The 18,408-nt window shown below is 28.6% G+C and overlaps 1 protein-coding gene across 1 annotated transcript; it reads right to left on the bottom strand.

Annotated features, from left to right (window-relative positions):
• Positions 1–417: 417 nt before the first annotated feature.
• On the bottom strand, positions 418–17,820 carry LOC135924538 (regulator of microtubule dynamics protein 1-like). The gene is made up of 10 exons (XM_065459598.1): positions 17,773–17,820; positions 17,338–17,434; positions 15,068–15,153; positions 12,540–12,708; positions 9,785–9,906; positions 6,189–6,278; positions 5,785–5,840; positions 3,031–3,146; positions 1,950–2,086; positions 418–600 (listed from the first exon to the last, which is right to left on the bottom strand). The coding sequence occupies exons 1-10, from the start codon at positions 17,818–17,820 to the stop codon at positions 529–531; spliced, it is 993 nt and encodes a 330-aa protein (XP_065315670.1). The 3' UTR covers positions 418–528.
• Positions 17,821–18,408: the final 588 nt, after the last annotated feature.

The raw sequence follows: 18,408 nt of genomic DNA on the forward strand, positions 1-18,408 counted from the left end.
ATATGAGCGACATGGTTGACTTTGACATTGATAAATGTAAGATTAAATTTAGAATATAGCCGTTAAAAGGATCGTTGCCAAAGCTTTAACCCCCAAAAAATATCTAATAAATTAATATAAATTTTTTTTTAAAATACTGTAGAAAAAGTATTATACTATAAGAAACAGGGAAGAATTTCGATTCAGCAGTGAAGTTTTAATTGAGGAAGAATAAGTGTCCGATGATGAAGATTTATGGTAATTGGAAAGCTTTGGCAATATGAATCATCCATTAAAAAAAACCGAACCTCAATACCTATAAAAGAAAAATAAAATGATTGATTTGTTTTAGAGTTTTACTAATATAATGAGTGAGTATATAAAAAAAAGTGATATGAAACGAAACTTAGCCGAAATAAAAGTGAATGATAGATTTTTTTTTTTAATTGCAAAGTTTAAAGTTAAAATCTTGAAATGTTTTATATGATAATTGTTATGTAAAAAAAAAAAAAGGTGTCGAAAAAAAAAATATAATATATGAGTGGACATTTAAGTTGATATCGGCATTTTAGGTATTCCCTGTTCCAGCGAATTCTTCAATACTTTGGTTTTCTCTATAACCTAAAAAAATATAAAAAAAGTTGAATAAAAATTGAAATTTTTTGGCGGGGAAATTGTTACCACGATGGCGCGAAAGAAAGGATGGCTTTACTTGATTTAGTTTAGAATGAAAATTGGCATGCTAAGATTTCCCCCCCCCCATAAATTGCTCAACAGAAATTTTAAAAAAAAAAATTTTTTAGGCTGCATTCAAAGATGGAGACGGACGCGTTTTTTTTTTTTACATCCGTTCCGTCAAAAGTGAATCTCATTAAAAATGATATATATGTTCATATCTTAAAACTCTTTCAGGGGGCTTCCTTTATTTCAATTTAAAGCGTTTGAGATTTATACCCCCGTGAAACATCTAATATATTCTATTTTGAGCAATTAAAAGAAATAATTCTGAGCACGTGGTGCTTCGTCTTATTCTTGATACTTATACGCTAAAACTACATTTGAATTCGGACAATGGTGTTGTTTAATCGGCTCGTTTTTGAGCCAATAATTTTAGCCAGAAAAACTATTACCCAAGCCTCAAGATATATATATATCGATAATATATGTTTAGACCTTTGACCCTACTATTATGAGCAAAATCTTCTGGGCTTGGGTTCAATATTTCTTTCTGTATGATGAAGTATTGAGTTAACCGTTTGCTCAAAAGGAGTTGTTTAACAGAAATACTATCGGACAACTATATTTCGGTTTTGTTTTTAGTTTGGTTGTTGGCGTAGTTGTTTTTTTTTTGTCTTACTTTTTATGGGCTCGACGCAATTATAACTTCAAACATTCGGCTGCCTAGGGTTGTTAAACGGACTTAATATCTTATCCAGAAAAATATTACGCAAGTCCTGAAGATTTGACTCATGGAAGGAACAAAGATCCTAGACATATATTATCAAAATCTCGAATCTCGAGGCTTAAGCAATATCTTTGCGGCTAAAATATTGAGTTGGGGCGTTTTTAAAAATTGGGTTCAAAACGAGGCCGTTTAACAACAATAAAGGCTGCCTTAGTGATAAGTTGAACCAAGACGCCGCTAAGTGATCCGCTCTGAGCGTTTGAGGATATATTTTTATTGCGTGAACCATTTCACAAGCCAAGAAAAATAGGGAGCCAAACTAGGACCGTAACGAGGGAAAGGATGAGGAGGGAGGGGTCAAAAGGTGAATTTGTAGATTCCTAAAATTTCTAGTTACGGCCCCTGAATAGATAAATAAATAAAATAATTTTAAAAAAAAGAAAAGAAATTATGAAAATGGAATGAAAAACATTTAAAAGAAAGGGCAAAAAAAAAGAGATAAAAAAAAAAGAATGGAGGAAGGAGAGGAAATAAAAGAGAAAAAAAGGTTAATGAATGGAAATACTTCCGTATCTTCGGGTTTCCCGGGTTTAAACGTTCGCATAATTTTATCGCAATAAATTTGGCAGTTTTTGAAGTCAGACATTTTCTGATAAGCGCAGGCTATCATGTACAAATTTTGGCTATAAAAATTTTCTTGAACTTGTAAAAAAAAATATATATATATTTTATTAATATGAATTTAAAAAAATAATGTTCTTATAGATTCATTCATTCATTCTCTGACGTGATGTCCTTTTTATTCATTCGTTCACTAAATCTAATTAAGGTTATTTCCTGTTTTTACTTATTCACTTTGTAATCATTATTAGAGAAAACCTTTCATTTGAATTATTTATACTTCCAGAGTTAAGGAAAGATGGTTTATTTAAACTATAGGTTTCTGCAAATATTATTTTAATATATAGTACCTTTTATAAAGTTATTTCTGTTGTATTACGACTTAAAAAGGTAATAGAGATTGAATAGGTAATATTTTGAATTATTGAAAATAACTTTATTCTAAATCCTTGGCTTGTTATATAGCCAAACTTTATCATGTTATTTATATACAAAATGATTTTTAAAAAAATAAGCCTAATCAAATGGTAATGTTCATTTATTATTATAACAACAAAAATAAGTATAATATGCAAATAATCTATATATTTTCAGATATAAACAATTTCCTATTTAATTAAGCAATGAATTTAATAGATGCTACTTAAAATAGAAAGAAAGAAAGAAAGAAAGAAAGAAGAAAGAAAAGAAAGAAAGAAAAGAAAGAAAGAAAGAAAGAAAGAAATACATAATATATTAACAAAAATAAGAAGTTTTTACAAATTCCGAGAAGGGCAGGCCCAAGTCTGGCCAGTTTATCTTATCCAGACCGGAAGTCACAAAAATAGTATAATTTAAAAAATTGAGGTCCGGTATTAAAAATTAATTTAAAATCCGAGTGAGGCTTGACTTATCAATAATTTTACTGAGGCCGGGCGCAAATTAAAGGGTCGAGGCATAATGGTCTTGCTATAGGGGATGTATAACCTTCTTCGTTCATCCATCCATTCAAATTTATTAGGCCTATCAAAAAAAAATTTTTTTACCCTTCTCGGCTTGCAGGAAACAGGTGAGGGCGTTCTCTACCGTCGAGTTGTAAGGCGTCCCCATAAAGCTCGCGAACGATATCACGTACCACGGCAGATTGGCGATCTCGTAATGCCTATTATAACGAACAGATTATATGATATCAAGATTATTCCCTTTCCTTTTCTCTCATTCTAACATTTAATTTTATTCGTTATTGTTTTTGTTTTTTTTTCGATTAATCAATTATTTTAGGCCGTGTCCTAAATTTAAAGAAAAAAAAAATATAAATTTATATAATTTCGAAAAGAAAAAGAAAAATAACGTAAAAGCTTAATGTGTCCCAAATCATTTTTTCGGTAATTTCCAAAAAAAAAAAAACGTTTTTAAAATGATCTTTAAAATACGTTATATTATTTTTAAAAAGTAAATTAATGCAATTTTTAAAAGTATATTTCAATAATAGGTGAGCACAAATTGAACGTTTCAACGCGGCGTTTCAAAACGCATATAAATAATTTAAAATACAAAACGCAAACATGCTCAATTCAAACGAATACATTTACAAATGTATAATTTGGGTTTTGAAACGCAAAAATGTTTAATTTGTGGGCACTATAATAAAATTAAAAAATAAGGATAAGAAGAGTAATAGCATTCAATTCTTATATTCTTATTCTGACTCAACCCATGAAAACACACAATAAATGATGATGATGATAAAACTATAGAAGAACGAGAATGGGGGGCACAAAGTAAACTAGTTACGACACGCGCAGCGGGACGATAACGATAGACAACGATACGAACGAGCATGACCGTGAACAGCGGTGAACGAATTGACAGGGATGAATAAGGTTAAAGAGAGAGATGTTATGAATGAAAATAATTGGGCCATGCAACGTCAAATCGATCACGATTCGGCCGACCCATTCTAAAATTGTTTTAAAAAAAATTCCTGGAATTATTTAGCTAAGGTAATTTAGAAAAAAATGAGAAATCCGTTTATTTTAGCTCGCTAGCACATCTCTGGTTCTCGAGATATAGGGGCTCAGAGTTGGAAAAAGGAGCCACTTTGGAATCTGTAAGAACTTTGGAATCTGTAAGATTTTTTAAAAATGCTCATATCCCAAAAACTATTTATAGTAAAAAAAATAAATATATATAACAATATCATATTTATAGGTTTAAAAAAAAAATATTGGCGCCAATTTGAGCCTTTAACTTCCGGTTTAACTTACCACATTGCTTTACCTATCTTTTATAAGCAACAAAGGGGGGGATCGTTTTAATATAACGAATTTTTCGTCATACAAAAATATAGAATTAAATTTCTCATATTTTAACCCTAATTTTCATTACAAAAATGGTTCCCATAACATCTCTCTTTTTCGTTGATAAAGTTGAACAATATAGCAGAGACCTGCGGAGGTACTACTTGTACAACCCGGATCGGCTCAATTTTTTTCCGGCCCGGCCCGGTTTTTTTAAATTTCAGGCTCGACCCGAAATTTTTTAAAATATTTTTATTTTTTTTTCAATTTTTACAGCTGATAATGGCGAGGTTTTAAAATATAAGGCCCGGCCTGAATATTTTTTTTAAATTTCAGGCACGGCCCGGCCAGAGTAAGGGCTTAAGGCCGGAATTCTGCACTTAATTATTCTTCTTAAATTAAATTACAAATATCTATCCACTTCGAACCTATATCAATGAATCAAATATAAGAACAGGACAACAAGTCTATGAGCAAAATATTTTCAGGCATGCGTCACATTTTTTCTGGACAAAATATTGAGTTAGCTGTTTTTTTTTAAAAAAAATCGACAGAAGACCGACCTGACACCCATGGAAAAATTCATCAAGTGCCCCGAGAAACTGGCATTTGAAAAACTTGAGGAAAGAGTTGCAGCTAAAATGCTTAAGAAACAAGTCTACAGAACTAGCTGATGCTAAGATTTTCCCATCTGATACATACCAAACAACTTCTGAGAAAGTATCGGAGGTTAGTTCATTTCACATGGTTCACGGACGGAAAAAAATGTTTACAGTAACTCCACCGGTAAAAGTCAAAATGATACGGGTGTATATTGCAGTTTCAATAAGAGGGAAAAAACAAAATTGCAGCCAATCGATTGCTAGTGCAGCATTTGACTGACATTATATTTTAAATGTTGATGTTTTTGTCAAAAAAAATAAATAAATAATAAGAATGATGTTATTATTGTGGCCATTTATTTATGTCTAATATAAATAATTTTTTCAAAAAGTATATATATATATATATATTTAAATATGAATGAAAGGGAACGTCATTCAACCAATGACACATAATAATACCTAGACTGACGAACCATCATTAAAAGTGTACATCAATAAAAAAAAACAGCTGAGGTAGCCATTTTGGTTATCCATAATTTTAAAAGAGAGGCCAATTTATTCCTATGTCTGACGCGAACTTTATAAAAGAATTGCCTGATGATCATCGAGGTGACAAGGAAGCAAGTTATCAATTTAAATAGTTAGTTTTTTTTAACATGAGAATAATTACTATACGCATTACCACAAAATGGCGTGTCCAGCTGATTTGCATTCAACGACGCTTTTTTAAAATGCATTATCATGAATGCATCGTCAGTCTAGGTATTGTCATCGTGTTCGACGCGTTCGCCAATTCGAACCCGTTCGAAAAATGTTTTACGTCACACTTGTCCGAAAACGTTGGCTGAGGAGTGTTTATAAAGATATAAAAAAAAAAGATTAAATGAAAATTAACCAGCATCCCAGGCAATGATGTGTAGTGGGGTCACGTGGGTTCAATTCGATCGATTTCTAAAAAGAAAAATATCGTATAAATCCTTAAGAGTTGAATTTATCGGAATAAATCACCCTGCCTCCACGCCCATCATCTTTCAAATTAGGTCGAGCGTGTAGTATTCATTTTTGACTAACAATAATTGGGAGAGATTAAGGGTAATCGGAACTACCCGAAAATCAGATCTTAGATTCTATTCATTTTTTAAACTGATTGATTACATGGTACTCAAAGTTGAGAGGTGTCAGTCAATGTCCGTATAATATAATTATTTTATTTTATATATACATATTTTATATTTTTTTTAAAAAAGGGAAATAAGTTATAAATATGTATGTAAGAATGAATGAATGCGTGAGAAGAACCTCGAAATGTTTCTTGATATCGAACGACGTGCCCAATTGAATATTCTTGCTTTGGTAAATGAGGTTGGATTGCAGAGAGATTCCGTACCACTAAATAATAATAAATCTTTTTCTTTAAAATAGATAAAGCTGAATAAGCTATAGCATAGTCGCCGAAACCGGATATTGAATCCAGTATACCGGAAGCTGACATTGGATCCGGCACAAATCGGCGCCAATTAAACCTGTCGCTTTATTTATCAAAAGTGTATACATGCATTATAGCTTCTCCAAATGTACGTTATACACTATTTTTTAAATGAATTAATCCTGAATTCTAGGTGGGTTAAAATATTAATGGGTCATTCCATGTCAAATCAATCACTTTTCGGCCGACCCCTTTCGATTTCGATAAAAATTCGTAGGCTGGTTATATATGTTCCCATTAGATTATAAACAAAATTTTAGCGCATTAGAAACTATATTAGCGGAGATATTCGGGGTTAAAGGTCCAAAAAACGTCTTTTTTTGCTTTTTACTGATGTTAAATAATTAGTTTTTAATTTAAAATTAAATATGATCAAATATTGAATCTAATATCAATAGCCAAGTTAATAATTGATGATTATGGCGAAAACATCAAAATTAATTTTTGATAAAATATGGGTCATCTTATGGTCAGTTGAAAACTTGAAATTAATATTTCGAAATGTATGTGATCTCCGATTTTTAATTTTTTTAAGAATTATTATCCGTTTACTATTTTTTTAATAATTTATTCGACAATCAGTATGGCTGGGTATTTATTTAAAATATTGGGATTATTATACTTTAGAAAAAATAGATGGCGCTATATATAATAGTTTTAATATGTTAAAATTTATTTTTTAAAAATATTTTAATGTATATATATCATACTAAATCGATTACAATGTGCATTATATATATTATTTGTAATTCAGATCATAAATTTTTAAAATCTTCACAAATTTTGCCTAATTAAGATAGTTTATAAATTAATTAAATCTTACTTCATCTAAAGGAATACAAAGCCTGGCTAGCTTGTGAGATTCTTCAGGAGATAATATATATGTTCGACTGGTGGGAGTAGAAGGATTGACCAGCGAGAGAATATGAGATTTAGGCAACACTAAAATATTATCTTTCAGAGGAAATTTAAATGAGGCTGAAGGTCCACAAGGGTGTAAAAATCGTATTTTTACTTCTTCATTTGTATAACTTTTATGGATTATATATCCTAACCACCATTTATCATCATATACACATGTTATATATTCATTAATATTTTAAAATATAATTTTCTCATTTAAAAACGGAACTTGTTTTATATTATATTTTTTGGAATTAGAATATATTTTGGTTTTTAGTTTATTTTGATCAATGGGAATAATCCCGTGAATTTTTTGGGTCCCATGTATGGGCAGTGCAGAATTAAATCTTTTACGAAGGGCTAATTCCTCTTCGATATATTCTTGATTGGATACATATTCAAATTGAATATTAATATTTTCTTTAGCATAATTATATAATTCTAATGGTTAGGATTTGATTTTTATTTGGCCTTTGAAGACTAGCTCTGGCAACTAATCTTTTGACAGTTCCTCCGATACCGTCACATGCATTTTTGCCGTGAGCAGTGACAAAGAAATGCCATTCGGCAGGAATATTAAAATCGTATTTATGAAGGCATATGTTCAGAAAATTTTTGCGATTCTTGTATTGAGACGCGGCTTCATCCGAAAAATATATTATTTTTTATGGTTTAGAATGAAATTTGGCTGTTAAGAATTTAATGAATTTTTTTTGATAAAGGTGGACTGCACTAGTATTATGGCTTAATGATTCGGACAAAATAACAAAATTTATATTTTTTAATTCTTCTCCAGATTTATAATATGCTACAAATGGATGTATAGTGGCCTGCACATTGTTCCAATGAAATCCCTGAACTTCATCTTGTAAAATGAAGGAATAATTTTCAGAATAATCTAGAATTGTTGAAAATTCCTCATCTTTTAAATTTTCTTTGGAATTCTTCAAAAATAAACTTTGTGTTTAGCTATAAACGAGTGACGCAGTAAAATTTGAACTTTTTATAATAGATATTCGATGAAACCATCAATGGACTTTATAATAGTTTCAAGATTTGCTCTATCCACCGTGATCCATTGTTTAAACGTGACATATTCTATACGATTTCTCTGAAACAATTCGTATAATTGGCCCATAAGAGATTCTATACCAGGGCATTGATCACAATTTGTTAAATAACATTTTGGCTGAGATGGATTATAAATAATTTGCGCCAAAAGATTGTTATAAGAATTTATACAGTAATCTTCTCCTGCTGTACTTTCAGCTATTACATTTGTCATTAATTTCACATTCTGATGAATGGCGCAGACACAAACAGTGTGTGTGCCATCCAACTAAAATTCAGTTTTTTGGTCTAAGATCGGCAAATTTAGGGAATCCAATTGATATACTTGGGTATTCTTCCTTAAACATCTTGAATATTTCTTTAAGATTATTTAATATAAATCTTTGCTAATTCTTTCTCGCCTTTAACAGATACACAATCTTTTATTCCAGGCATGAGTCGGCTTATTTCATCAGAACTATAATTTTGTTATTTTTATTGCTTAAAAAATTTTTCAAAATCTTTGAAATTTTCTTTATCTCTGGTTATTTTAATAATGTAAGATAATGACGATTTCATAACATTCTTGGTCTTAATGGGTATGACTTAGTCTGGGGAGGGGGTGGATAGGGGGTAGGGGGTAGGCCTGGTAATTAATGCGATTTTCGATTTTTCCCTTAATAATTTTTCTGCACCCCTTTAATCCTGCTTTTTTGTTCGTGTGCTAGTCCGATTTTTTAATTATTTTAATTTACAATGAAATATTAAAAAAATTATTAAAATTTTTTATCCTGCGAATATCTCAGGGGAATAAGGTTTACAAAGTTATATAATCGAATTTTATGATATATTTACATTAAAATATTTTTAATCAATAAAAAAAATGAATTTTAACATATTAAAACTATTATATATAGCGCCATCTATTTTTTTTAAAGTATAAAAATCGCAATATTTTTTTAAATAAATACCCAGCCATGCTAATTGTTAAAGAAATTATTAAAAAAATAGTAAACGGATAATATTTCTTAAAAAAATTAAAAATCGGAGATCATATACATTTCGAAATATTAATTTCAAGTTTTCAACTGACCATAAGATGACCCATATTTTAAAAAAAATTATTTTTGATGTTTTCGCCATAATTATCAATTATTAACTTAGCTATTGATATTAGATTCAATATTTGATCATAATTAGTTTTAAATTAAAATAATTATTTAACATCAGTAAAAAGGAAAAAAAGGCGTTTTTTGGACCTTTAACTCCGATTATCTCCGTTAATATAGTTGCTAATGCGCTAAAATTTTGTTTATAATCTAATGGAAACATATATAACCAGTCTACAACTTTTTATCAAAATTGAAAGGGGTCGGCCGAAAATCTTGATTTTTTTGCTCATTTGACATGGAATGACCCTAATATCGTTAAAATTGAATCGCAAAAGCTGGAAAACCTTGTGAGCGGAGGCGTTTTTTTCATTCGTTTTTATAGCTTGATGGGCAGCTTTCAATCCCGCCTTCGCCAAAATTTCGATAGACTTATCGGTATTTTCGCCGATAAAATTTTCGTTCATCGCTTTATTTATTTAAAGAAAGAAGAAAAAAATGTAAGTATTTTAGTAGTCTCGTTAAAAAGCCCTATCTAAAATTATATTGCGCAAACAGCTGGAGAGGCCATTTTGATTACCAGTAAGTCATTATTAAACCCAAATCTTAAACGTAGAGGCCAGTTTAGACCCATGATCATTGACGCATAATAAGTTGACGCTAAGTTATCAATTTAATAGTAGTTTTTTTAACATGAGAATAATTAATATATAGGCTTTACCAAAATGGCGGCTCCAGCTGATTTGCTATTCAACGACGCTTTTCAAATGCATTATTTATGAATGCATTGTCAGTCTAGCTATTAATATTGATGTCATTGAACTGCTATAGGAGAAGTAAAATTTCGGTAAGAGTCTTTTAGGGGCTGGCACGCTTATAGTACGCGTATATAGTACGCGTATATATATAAGCCAGATTCGAAGAAGAAAAGAATGAAAAATATTTTTGCTAAAATTTATCTCACTGCCATGGGAAAACGCGTTAACGCGGTAATAATCGCGCGTAAACGAAAAAAAAAGTAACGGATAAAAACCTAATCAATCATTCGTGATTTTTTATAAACCGGATATAAACATATAAGTTTCAAAAATTTACCGATTAAAATTATTATGATGGGAGGCGGGGTTGGATGGGATGAACGGGGCAGGGTTGAGCCATCAATAAAATACATATCTACTACTAGTGTTGTTAAACGACTCGTTTGAGCCAATTTAAAACGGCTAACTCAATATTTTATTCAGAATTATATTACGCAAGCCTGAAGATTTTGCTTGTAGAAGGAACAAAGGTTTGGACATCTACTAGCGCAATCTAGAGGCTTAGTCAAAATTAATCTGGATAAAATATTGAGTTAGCCGTTTTAAAAATGGCTCAAACGAGTCGTTTAACAACACTATCTACTACTAACTTACATATTACACATCAATATAATATTTTTTATTGATCATTTATCCGTTCGTTAAATTTTTTTTTCCAAAATCAAAAAATCACGACAAAACAAACAAAAACAAAAAATTTACCAAAAAATATTTATTTTATTATTATGTGAAATGAATTTTTGTATTAGTTGCGTGTAACTTTTGGACTTTTAATAAAATAAAGAAAAATTGGATACAAAAAAAATGCTTTTTTTAATTTGAAAAGAATGATAGAAACTTTAGGAAGAAAATTTCCCATGTGAGGTTGGGGAAGATGATAGGGAACTTCAGGATTTTCTATCTGCAGCATTTGGAAAAGAAAAGGAAAAGAAAGAAAAGAAAATAAATGAAACGAAAATATAAGAAAAGAATAGAAAAGAAAAGAAAAGAAATGAAATGACAAGAAAAGAAAAGAAAAGAAAAGAACTGAAAAGACAAGAAAAGAAAATAAATGAAAAGATCATAAATGAAAAGAAACGAAATGAAAAGAAAAGAATAGAAATGAAAAGAACCGAAAAGAAAAGCAATGAAAAGAAAAGAAAAGAATCGAAAAGATAAGAACAGAAAATAATATAAAAGAAAAGAAAAGAAAAGAATAGAAAAGCAAAGAAAAGTAAAGAAATGAAAAGATACGAAAAGAAATGTAAAGAAAAGAAAAGAATCGAAAAGAAAAGAACAGAAAAGTACATCAAGATCATAAAAGAATAGTCTAAGATACAGTTTACTTATTTTGATCAGAAACGATTATTTTACCTGACCCCGAAGTCTTAACAACAATTTTTTGGCATAAATTTTGCTAACGAGGAATCTTACTGTCCCATTAACCTTATAAGGCGATATAATTTCCTTTTTTAGTGAATCCGATAACTTAACATACATCTGATATATATTAATAACATTTCCCGCAGAGTTAGAAAATAGGTTAAAAATTACTCGTTTTATTGGGCTTAATTTTACGTTTAAGATTACCATTTATTTTCACGAGTAGTGTGGCCAGTCAATCCCTCACGTATTGTTAATTATATTTCTCCCACCCGAAAGAATTAGCGTCACGATTACGAAGCGATTAAAGAAAAATACAAATCCAAAAATCATTAAATCTGCAGGGCCAAATAATAATAATGATTTCTTTTTTTTTTGCTTCCAAATCCAGGACCTGGCCCAAAAATTTCGAACCTCTGTAGGCCTCTCATTTGGGCGCTTATATTAAAGTATATTAAGTAAGGAGGGGAAATAACTTTTTAAGAGAAATGGCGCCTACTCATCTAGGAACCCTATATTAGGAAGAGGTAGCTCCTCTTTAAAGGAAGTAAGGTCTCGAGATAAATTTATTAGTTATACGGAATAAAGGACAGTACCGTGAATTGGGCCTTATCAACCCCTCGCAGAGCCGCCTGTTTAGCCTCCTACATAACACCCCCAAACAGCTGATAGCGAAACACTAGGGGCTAACTATGATTTACCCTATTCTGAACCAAACAAAATATCTTAAAACACGAACCAGAATAGGGCGCCATGTGGCATAAAGGCTGAATAGTCTAAGTCTAAATAGAAATAAGTTTCGAAAATCATCTGAGCGTTGACACAGCCTCAGATGATTTTGACAACAACAAAGGAAATCAAATAACCAACTAGAAAATTTGAATTCAATATATTGAAGGGGGAGGGAGTGGAAAGTTGTTACTTTCGGCATGTAGGTTGAATTGATTAGAAACCGCTAACAATTTGGAGAGTTGCTTGAATTCTTTGGTTGGTACTCTCTTTTCCTTTTTCTGTCTCGAGATCCATTTTGAGATATGATAATAAGATCGTGATAATCTCCACAGGTATTCGCATTCTTGAGCATAGGTTTCCTTTTAGATTTTTTGAAACATTAATCAATACAAAAATAATTCTTAATCACTAGCATATTTTATTGGGGGAGGGGTAGCTCTTATGGTGTTCAGCAGGGTAATGAACATACATGGAGTTGGTATTCTATATATCATCTCCTGTATAGAACCAAACCTGCTCCTTGCTAGAATTCGAACCCACGTCAAGGTTTATAAAGTGATTCCGCAATCGAAGTTCAACAGCATATTAGCCATAGACGACACTCGGAAACCACAATATATTTTTTGAGTATAAGAAGAAAATTGAGATATTTATATCTTCACATAGGAATAAAAAAACTTAACAGTAAGTTATTCAATTAAATTCAACCTTATAACATTCTATATTTTTTTATCATATAAGTCTTAGATTTAAGGTTTAGGATACCCAAAACTTTTAAGCCAAATCTTTCAACTAAATTTATCAATGAAAATTCTTCTCTATGTTTCTTCATATAGGAACTAAGCCTCAAGGTATATTATAAGGACCATCTTTAGAAAATTATTATGGGTGATAAAAGATATTGACCAACCACTAATTAAAATAAAATATTAAGTTATGTGTTAATGGCAAGAGATAATGATAAATCATGTATAACTTGGTAAGTATTTCTATCATACTGACCATACAAAACACAAAGAGCCTTTTCAGGGTCATTTGAACGATCAAAAAATATTTCTTTAACAATAAACCTAACTCAACTATCAACATAAGTTATAACTACAAATCACACCTAATATATAATCCTTTGCCTTTAAAAAAAATACTTTCATTTATAAATTTGTAGTTTATATCTCAACATAGTGCAAATTAAAGTAATGTTAAGTCCATGTTCCATAAAATACTAAAAAGGATGCAAGTGGTCTAAATGTCCAACACTGAAGAGGTTTATGATAAATTTGCAGGGATGATTATAACCAAAATGTAATTAATTATGCTAAAATATATTTTAATAATATTAGATATTTTAGTTTAGTGTATTGTAATCAGAGTTGTTAAAGTATCTAATACTGTATCTAGATATAAAAATGTAGTATCTGTATCTAGATAGATTTTTAAGAAAAGTATCTGTATCTGTATCTAGATATTTTTTTAGAGTTATCTGTATCTGTTTTAGATACTTTTAAGATACATTTTATATACCCCTTTTTTTATTGTAAATAAAAATATTTGACTGTAAAATTTATTTTATTTCATCTGTTTACCACTCTTAGATGCCTTACTTAAAGGGATTGAGGATAGGTAAATTAATATATAAAATTAAAAATATTTAATAATTCTAGGTTTATTGTGACCTTATGTGAAGATGATAATATTATAGCAACCATGCTCCACCCTTTTTTAAACTTCATTGGACATGGTTGCAAATGGAAGAAAATCTTAATAAAAAAACAATTGATACAAAGATAGGCTGGTGAATTATCAAAGTCATCAACTGACTGCAAGCAAATAACCTGCCAAAAAAAACAAATAATTTAATTTCAGATTTTTTTCAGTGCCCTACAGCAGATATAATTTCTAATAATGTAAATTTTGATAATCAACAAATTTTAAATAATTTTTTCAAAAATGAATGTAGAGATTTTAGCATTTTTAAAGAATACCCTGATATAAAATTGTTATTTATTAAATATAACACTACAATTCCTTCAAGCGCCCCTGTGGAAAGACTATTTAGTGTTGCTAAAAATGTCTTTACAGATAAACGAAGGATGCCTAAATGATCAAAATTTTGAAAATATTTTATTACTGAAATCTAATAATTATTTATAATTATTTAATCATATATTTTCATATATTATATTAAAATCATTATTTTAGTTATATTCTGATAAATGTTATATCGCGTCAATAAATTTTTTAGCTCATTTCATGAATTTTCACAATATAATATTAATTTAGCTTTATGCAAACCTATAAGAGCATAATAAAAATGTATCTGTATATAGATACATTTAAAAATTGTATCTGTATCTTGATAACTTTTTAGATGCTGTATCTGTATCTAGATAACTTTTGAGACTATGTATCTGTATCTAAATCCATTTAAAAAGTATCTTTTAACAACTCTGATTGTAATTAATATTAGTTTAATATGCTGCCATGATACATTTATATATATCATTAAAAATTGTGTTTTATACTACAGGGTAATTAAAAAATCCAGTTTTAGTGAAAAAATAAAATCTAGTGCATCATGTTTTATAATGAAGGTACTGAATGAATAATGGCAAGTGGTCTTTATTACAAATGTTCATTAAAATAATTTTATTATTAATCTAACTTGATTTAACTTAAAAGTTTTTCAAATTATGGTGAAAAAATTTAGATATATATTACCACTTTATCATTTAGAAAGATAAATAATTCAAATATTTTATCTTGTGCAAACATTTGATCAGCCTCTTGTATCACTTGTTCTAAATCTAAAAAGAATGGATATATTTAATCTACATATCTTTATAAAAAAAACTTTTATTATCCATTTTGGTAGCAAAAATAACTGGGTAAGCCAATAAAATATAAGAAAATGTTAAAGGAAATATAAATTTATCATTAAAATAATCTCTATAATATCTATATTGATTATTATTATTATCATTAATTTGGTTATAAGAATTATTAATTAAATAATCTAAATCATTTTTCAAAAATATTGCACTTATATTTTTAGAACGAAAAAATTTTTGAAAATTTAAAACATATTTCATAAAGAATGTACTGTGCCAGCATAAAAAAAAGAGAAAATCGTAAACTGTCACCTGTTAAATAATTTAATTGGTATTAGATTTATTTTAAAGATTATGGCTTTCTAACTGAGATTTTAGATCAATAATAATAAAACGGTTGTCTCCCTCTATGATAAAACGGGTAGTGGTATATTATAATACAATTCCTTCTGGAATAATTAATTCTAGCATGTAGTGTTGTTAAAAAGCCCGTGGTCGGATTAAGATTATAACCAAAATAATATTGTGTAACCCTGATTATTTTGTTATTTGATGGCATAAGGGCTTTTACTTGATAATTGTGGCTTACACAATATTATTTTGGCTAAAATCTAAATCAGTCCTTATTTTAAAAATCGACCCATATCGAGATTTTAACACATACTTGCATCCTATTTTTTGGAGTTTCATTTTTGATTTATATCATCTGATAAAATTAATTATATTAAAAAGATATATTAATTTTGAAAGAGATGGATGATGAATAATATTTAATACGCTAAAAAAATAAAATGTAAAGATAATTTATGTTTTAATTATTTTTTTTTAAAGAAAAAGAAGAAAAAATAGTAAAATTAATTATTTATGTATCGCTATCAAAGGCGATACTCCTAAATTTAAAAATCTCTCTTTCTTTGGATGGTTTTATTATTATTTTTTTACAATCACAAAATTATTTATATATGTATTTCATTAGAATTAAATCAAAATAATTATTTATATGTACTATAAATATAAATTTGAATAAGAATAAAAATAAAATTTATTTAAATGTCGATACTCTTTAAGTTATACAAAAAACTTACTCAATAAAAGTTAACGTTAGAACATTCAACTCAAAAATGTTGATATATAAAGTATAAGGTTTATGGTGATTAAAAGACATAAAATTTAGCTCTGGGTTAATATTAGAAGATTAAGTTTTGACTATTGTCAATAATAGAGGGATAGACACTAAAAATAAAAGTATCTAAAATTAAAAGAATTGACACACATCTGGTTCTGTACTTTATTTTATTAGCATAGGCGTAGACAGGGGCGGGGTGTGCCTTGGGAAAATTCCCCTTTTGACATTTTATAAATATCATTTTAAGTTGATAAAAAATATCCTACTTAGCCTCCTCACCCCCAAAAATGTATTTATATACCTAAACAATAATTTGAAAAAAGTAAGAGTTAATAATTTTTTAAATTAAAACAAAATACTATAATTCATATGAAAAAATATCTTTTGTATTAAAAAAAGTGGTAATAGAAAAATATTTTTATTATATCAAATATAAACAAGAGGAAAGTCTTAAGAAGTGCAATTTTATATAATATCCTTAAAATTACTAAAAAATAAATATGAGTATCAAATTTATTTTTATATTTTGATTTTTACTATTTTGTTAATCTTTTATTATCAATACAAAATTTAAAAAAAATAAGATCAATATTAAACTAAATTTTAAAAAAAACAAATAATATTATAGTGAAAATTATATATATATTATAAAAATAAACTTTAAAATATTTGAAAAAAGTACTCTAAAGAAGAGTGAATGCTTAAAATTGAATCGACAGATCAACCGACGAAGGCAAAATTATTCATTTGAGATCCCAGAGATTTGCCTCATTTTATCCCTATGGTTCTATTGAAATTAATTTAAGGAGAAAATAATGATTTTATTCTCTATTAATAAATTAATATATGAATCACCAAAAATATTAAACTTCGTATATACATCCTAAGAAAATAAAAATAAGAAATTGAAATATTAAATAACAATCATGTTAAAGGAGACGAGTGGCACATCATATTGAACCAGATTGCATAGATGGAATAGTTAGATCGTAAGGGGTTATCACAATATATATTATAGACGCTAAAGCGATTACTGCGGAAATCTGCTGACCGGTATGGTGGGCAGCGATCAGAAGAAGTAGGATGAGATTGATGAGATTTAGGTGTATCTCTTATGAAAGGGAAATGAATCTAGGATTATATATGAATAAATAAATTCGCTAATTAGATATAGTGTATAATAATTATAGATATTAAATTATAATATAATCACCTGTAGAGGTTAAATATAACACATCAGGATCAGCAATATTAATTATAATTTCCGGCATTGATTTCATATTATTAAAAGTTTATGAATGTATATTTTAACGATTGAAAAAAATCTGTGTATTTATAATTTAGTATAAGGGGATTAGTCTAGTCATCAGCTATATTTTAAAATTATTTATATAAGTTTACTACATTTCAATAAATGTTTCTTGAATACATTTCGATAGTTCTTTCAAAATTTCAGATAAAATTTTTACCATTGATTCGTAAAAATAATTCGATAATGTTAAAGTTGCTTGAGTCATTCGAAACTTTAAATTAATTTAATGATTTTAATGTGTTCAAGGTTTTCTGGAATGATAACCCTTTTCTGAATTTAAGTTTAAAAAATAAGATATTTATATTGTAAAGTTTTATTCTTTTAGACATTTCTTAAACATTTTATTTTAATATTAATAAATAAGGCTGACTCTAGCCTAATTTTTGTAAATATAGAACTTCCAATATTCCCATTGTTTATTTTATTTCAACTTCACCCTCCCCCTTTTTCCCCTCCCATAGTGAGTAATTAATAAATAGATTATGAACATGGAACAGTATATTGATGATTTAGAGAATCCATATTAAAGCCTACATTCTAAGTTTACTCTCATATAGTCTACATCCTTCCTACTCTGCCCAACTGAATAGTCAAGAAATAAACAGAGTTCATTATGTGTTTCAGGTTGTTGCCGTACGTAAGAGCAAAGCTATACTTTCTCATATGGTCACATTATGTATTGTATCTAACATTATGCTATAGGCATCTCCTTTTTTTTAATTAATATTTTTCCTTTACAAATAATATCTAAATTAATTATAATAGCATAATATTATAGGTCCTTTATTAACTA

Source organism: Gordionus sp. m RMFG-2023, chromosome 2 (genome assembly GCF_954871325.1).
Source record: "Gordionus sp. m RMFG-2023 chromosome 2, tfGorSpeb1-WG-v2, whole genome shotgun sequence".
In the NCBI taxonomy this organism is placed as follows: Eukaryota; Metazoa; Nematomorpha; class Gordioida; order Chordodea; family Parachordodidae; genus Gordionus; species Gordionus sp. m RMFG-2023.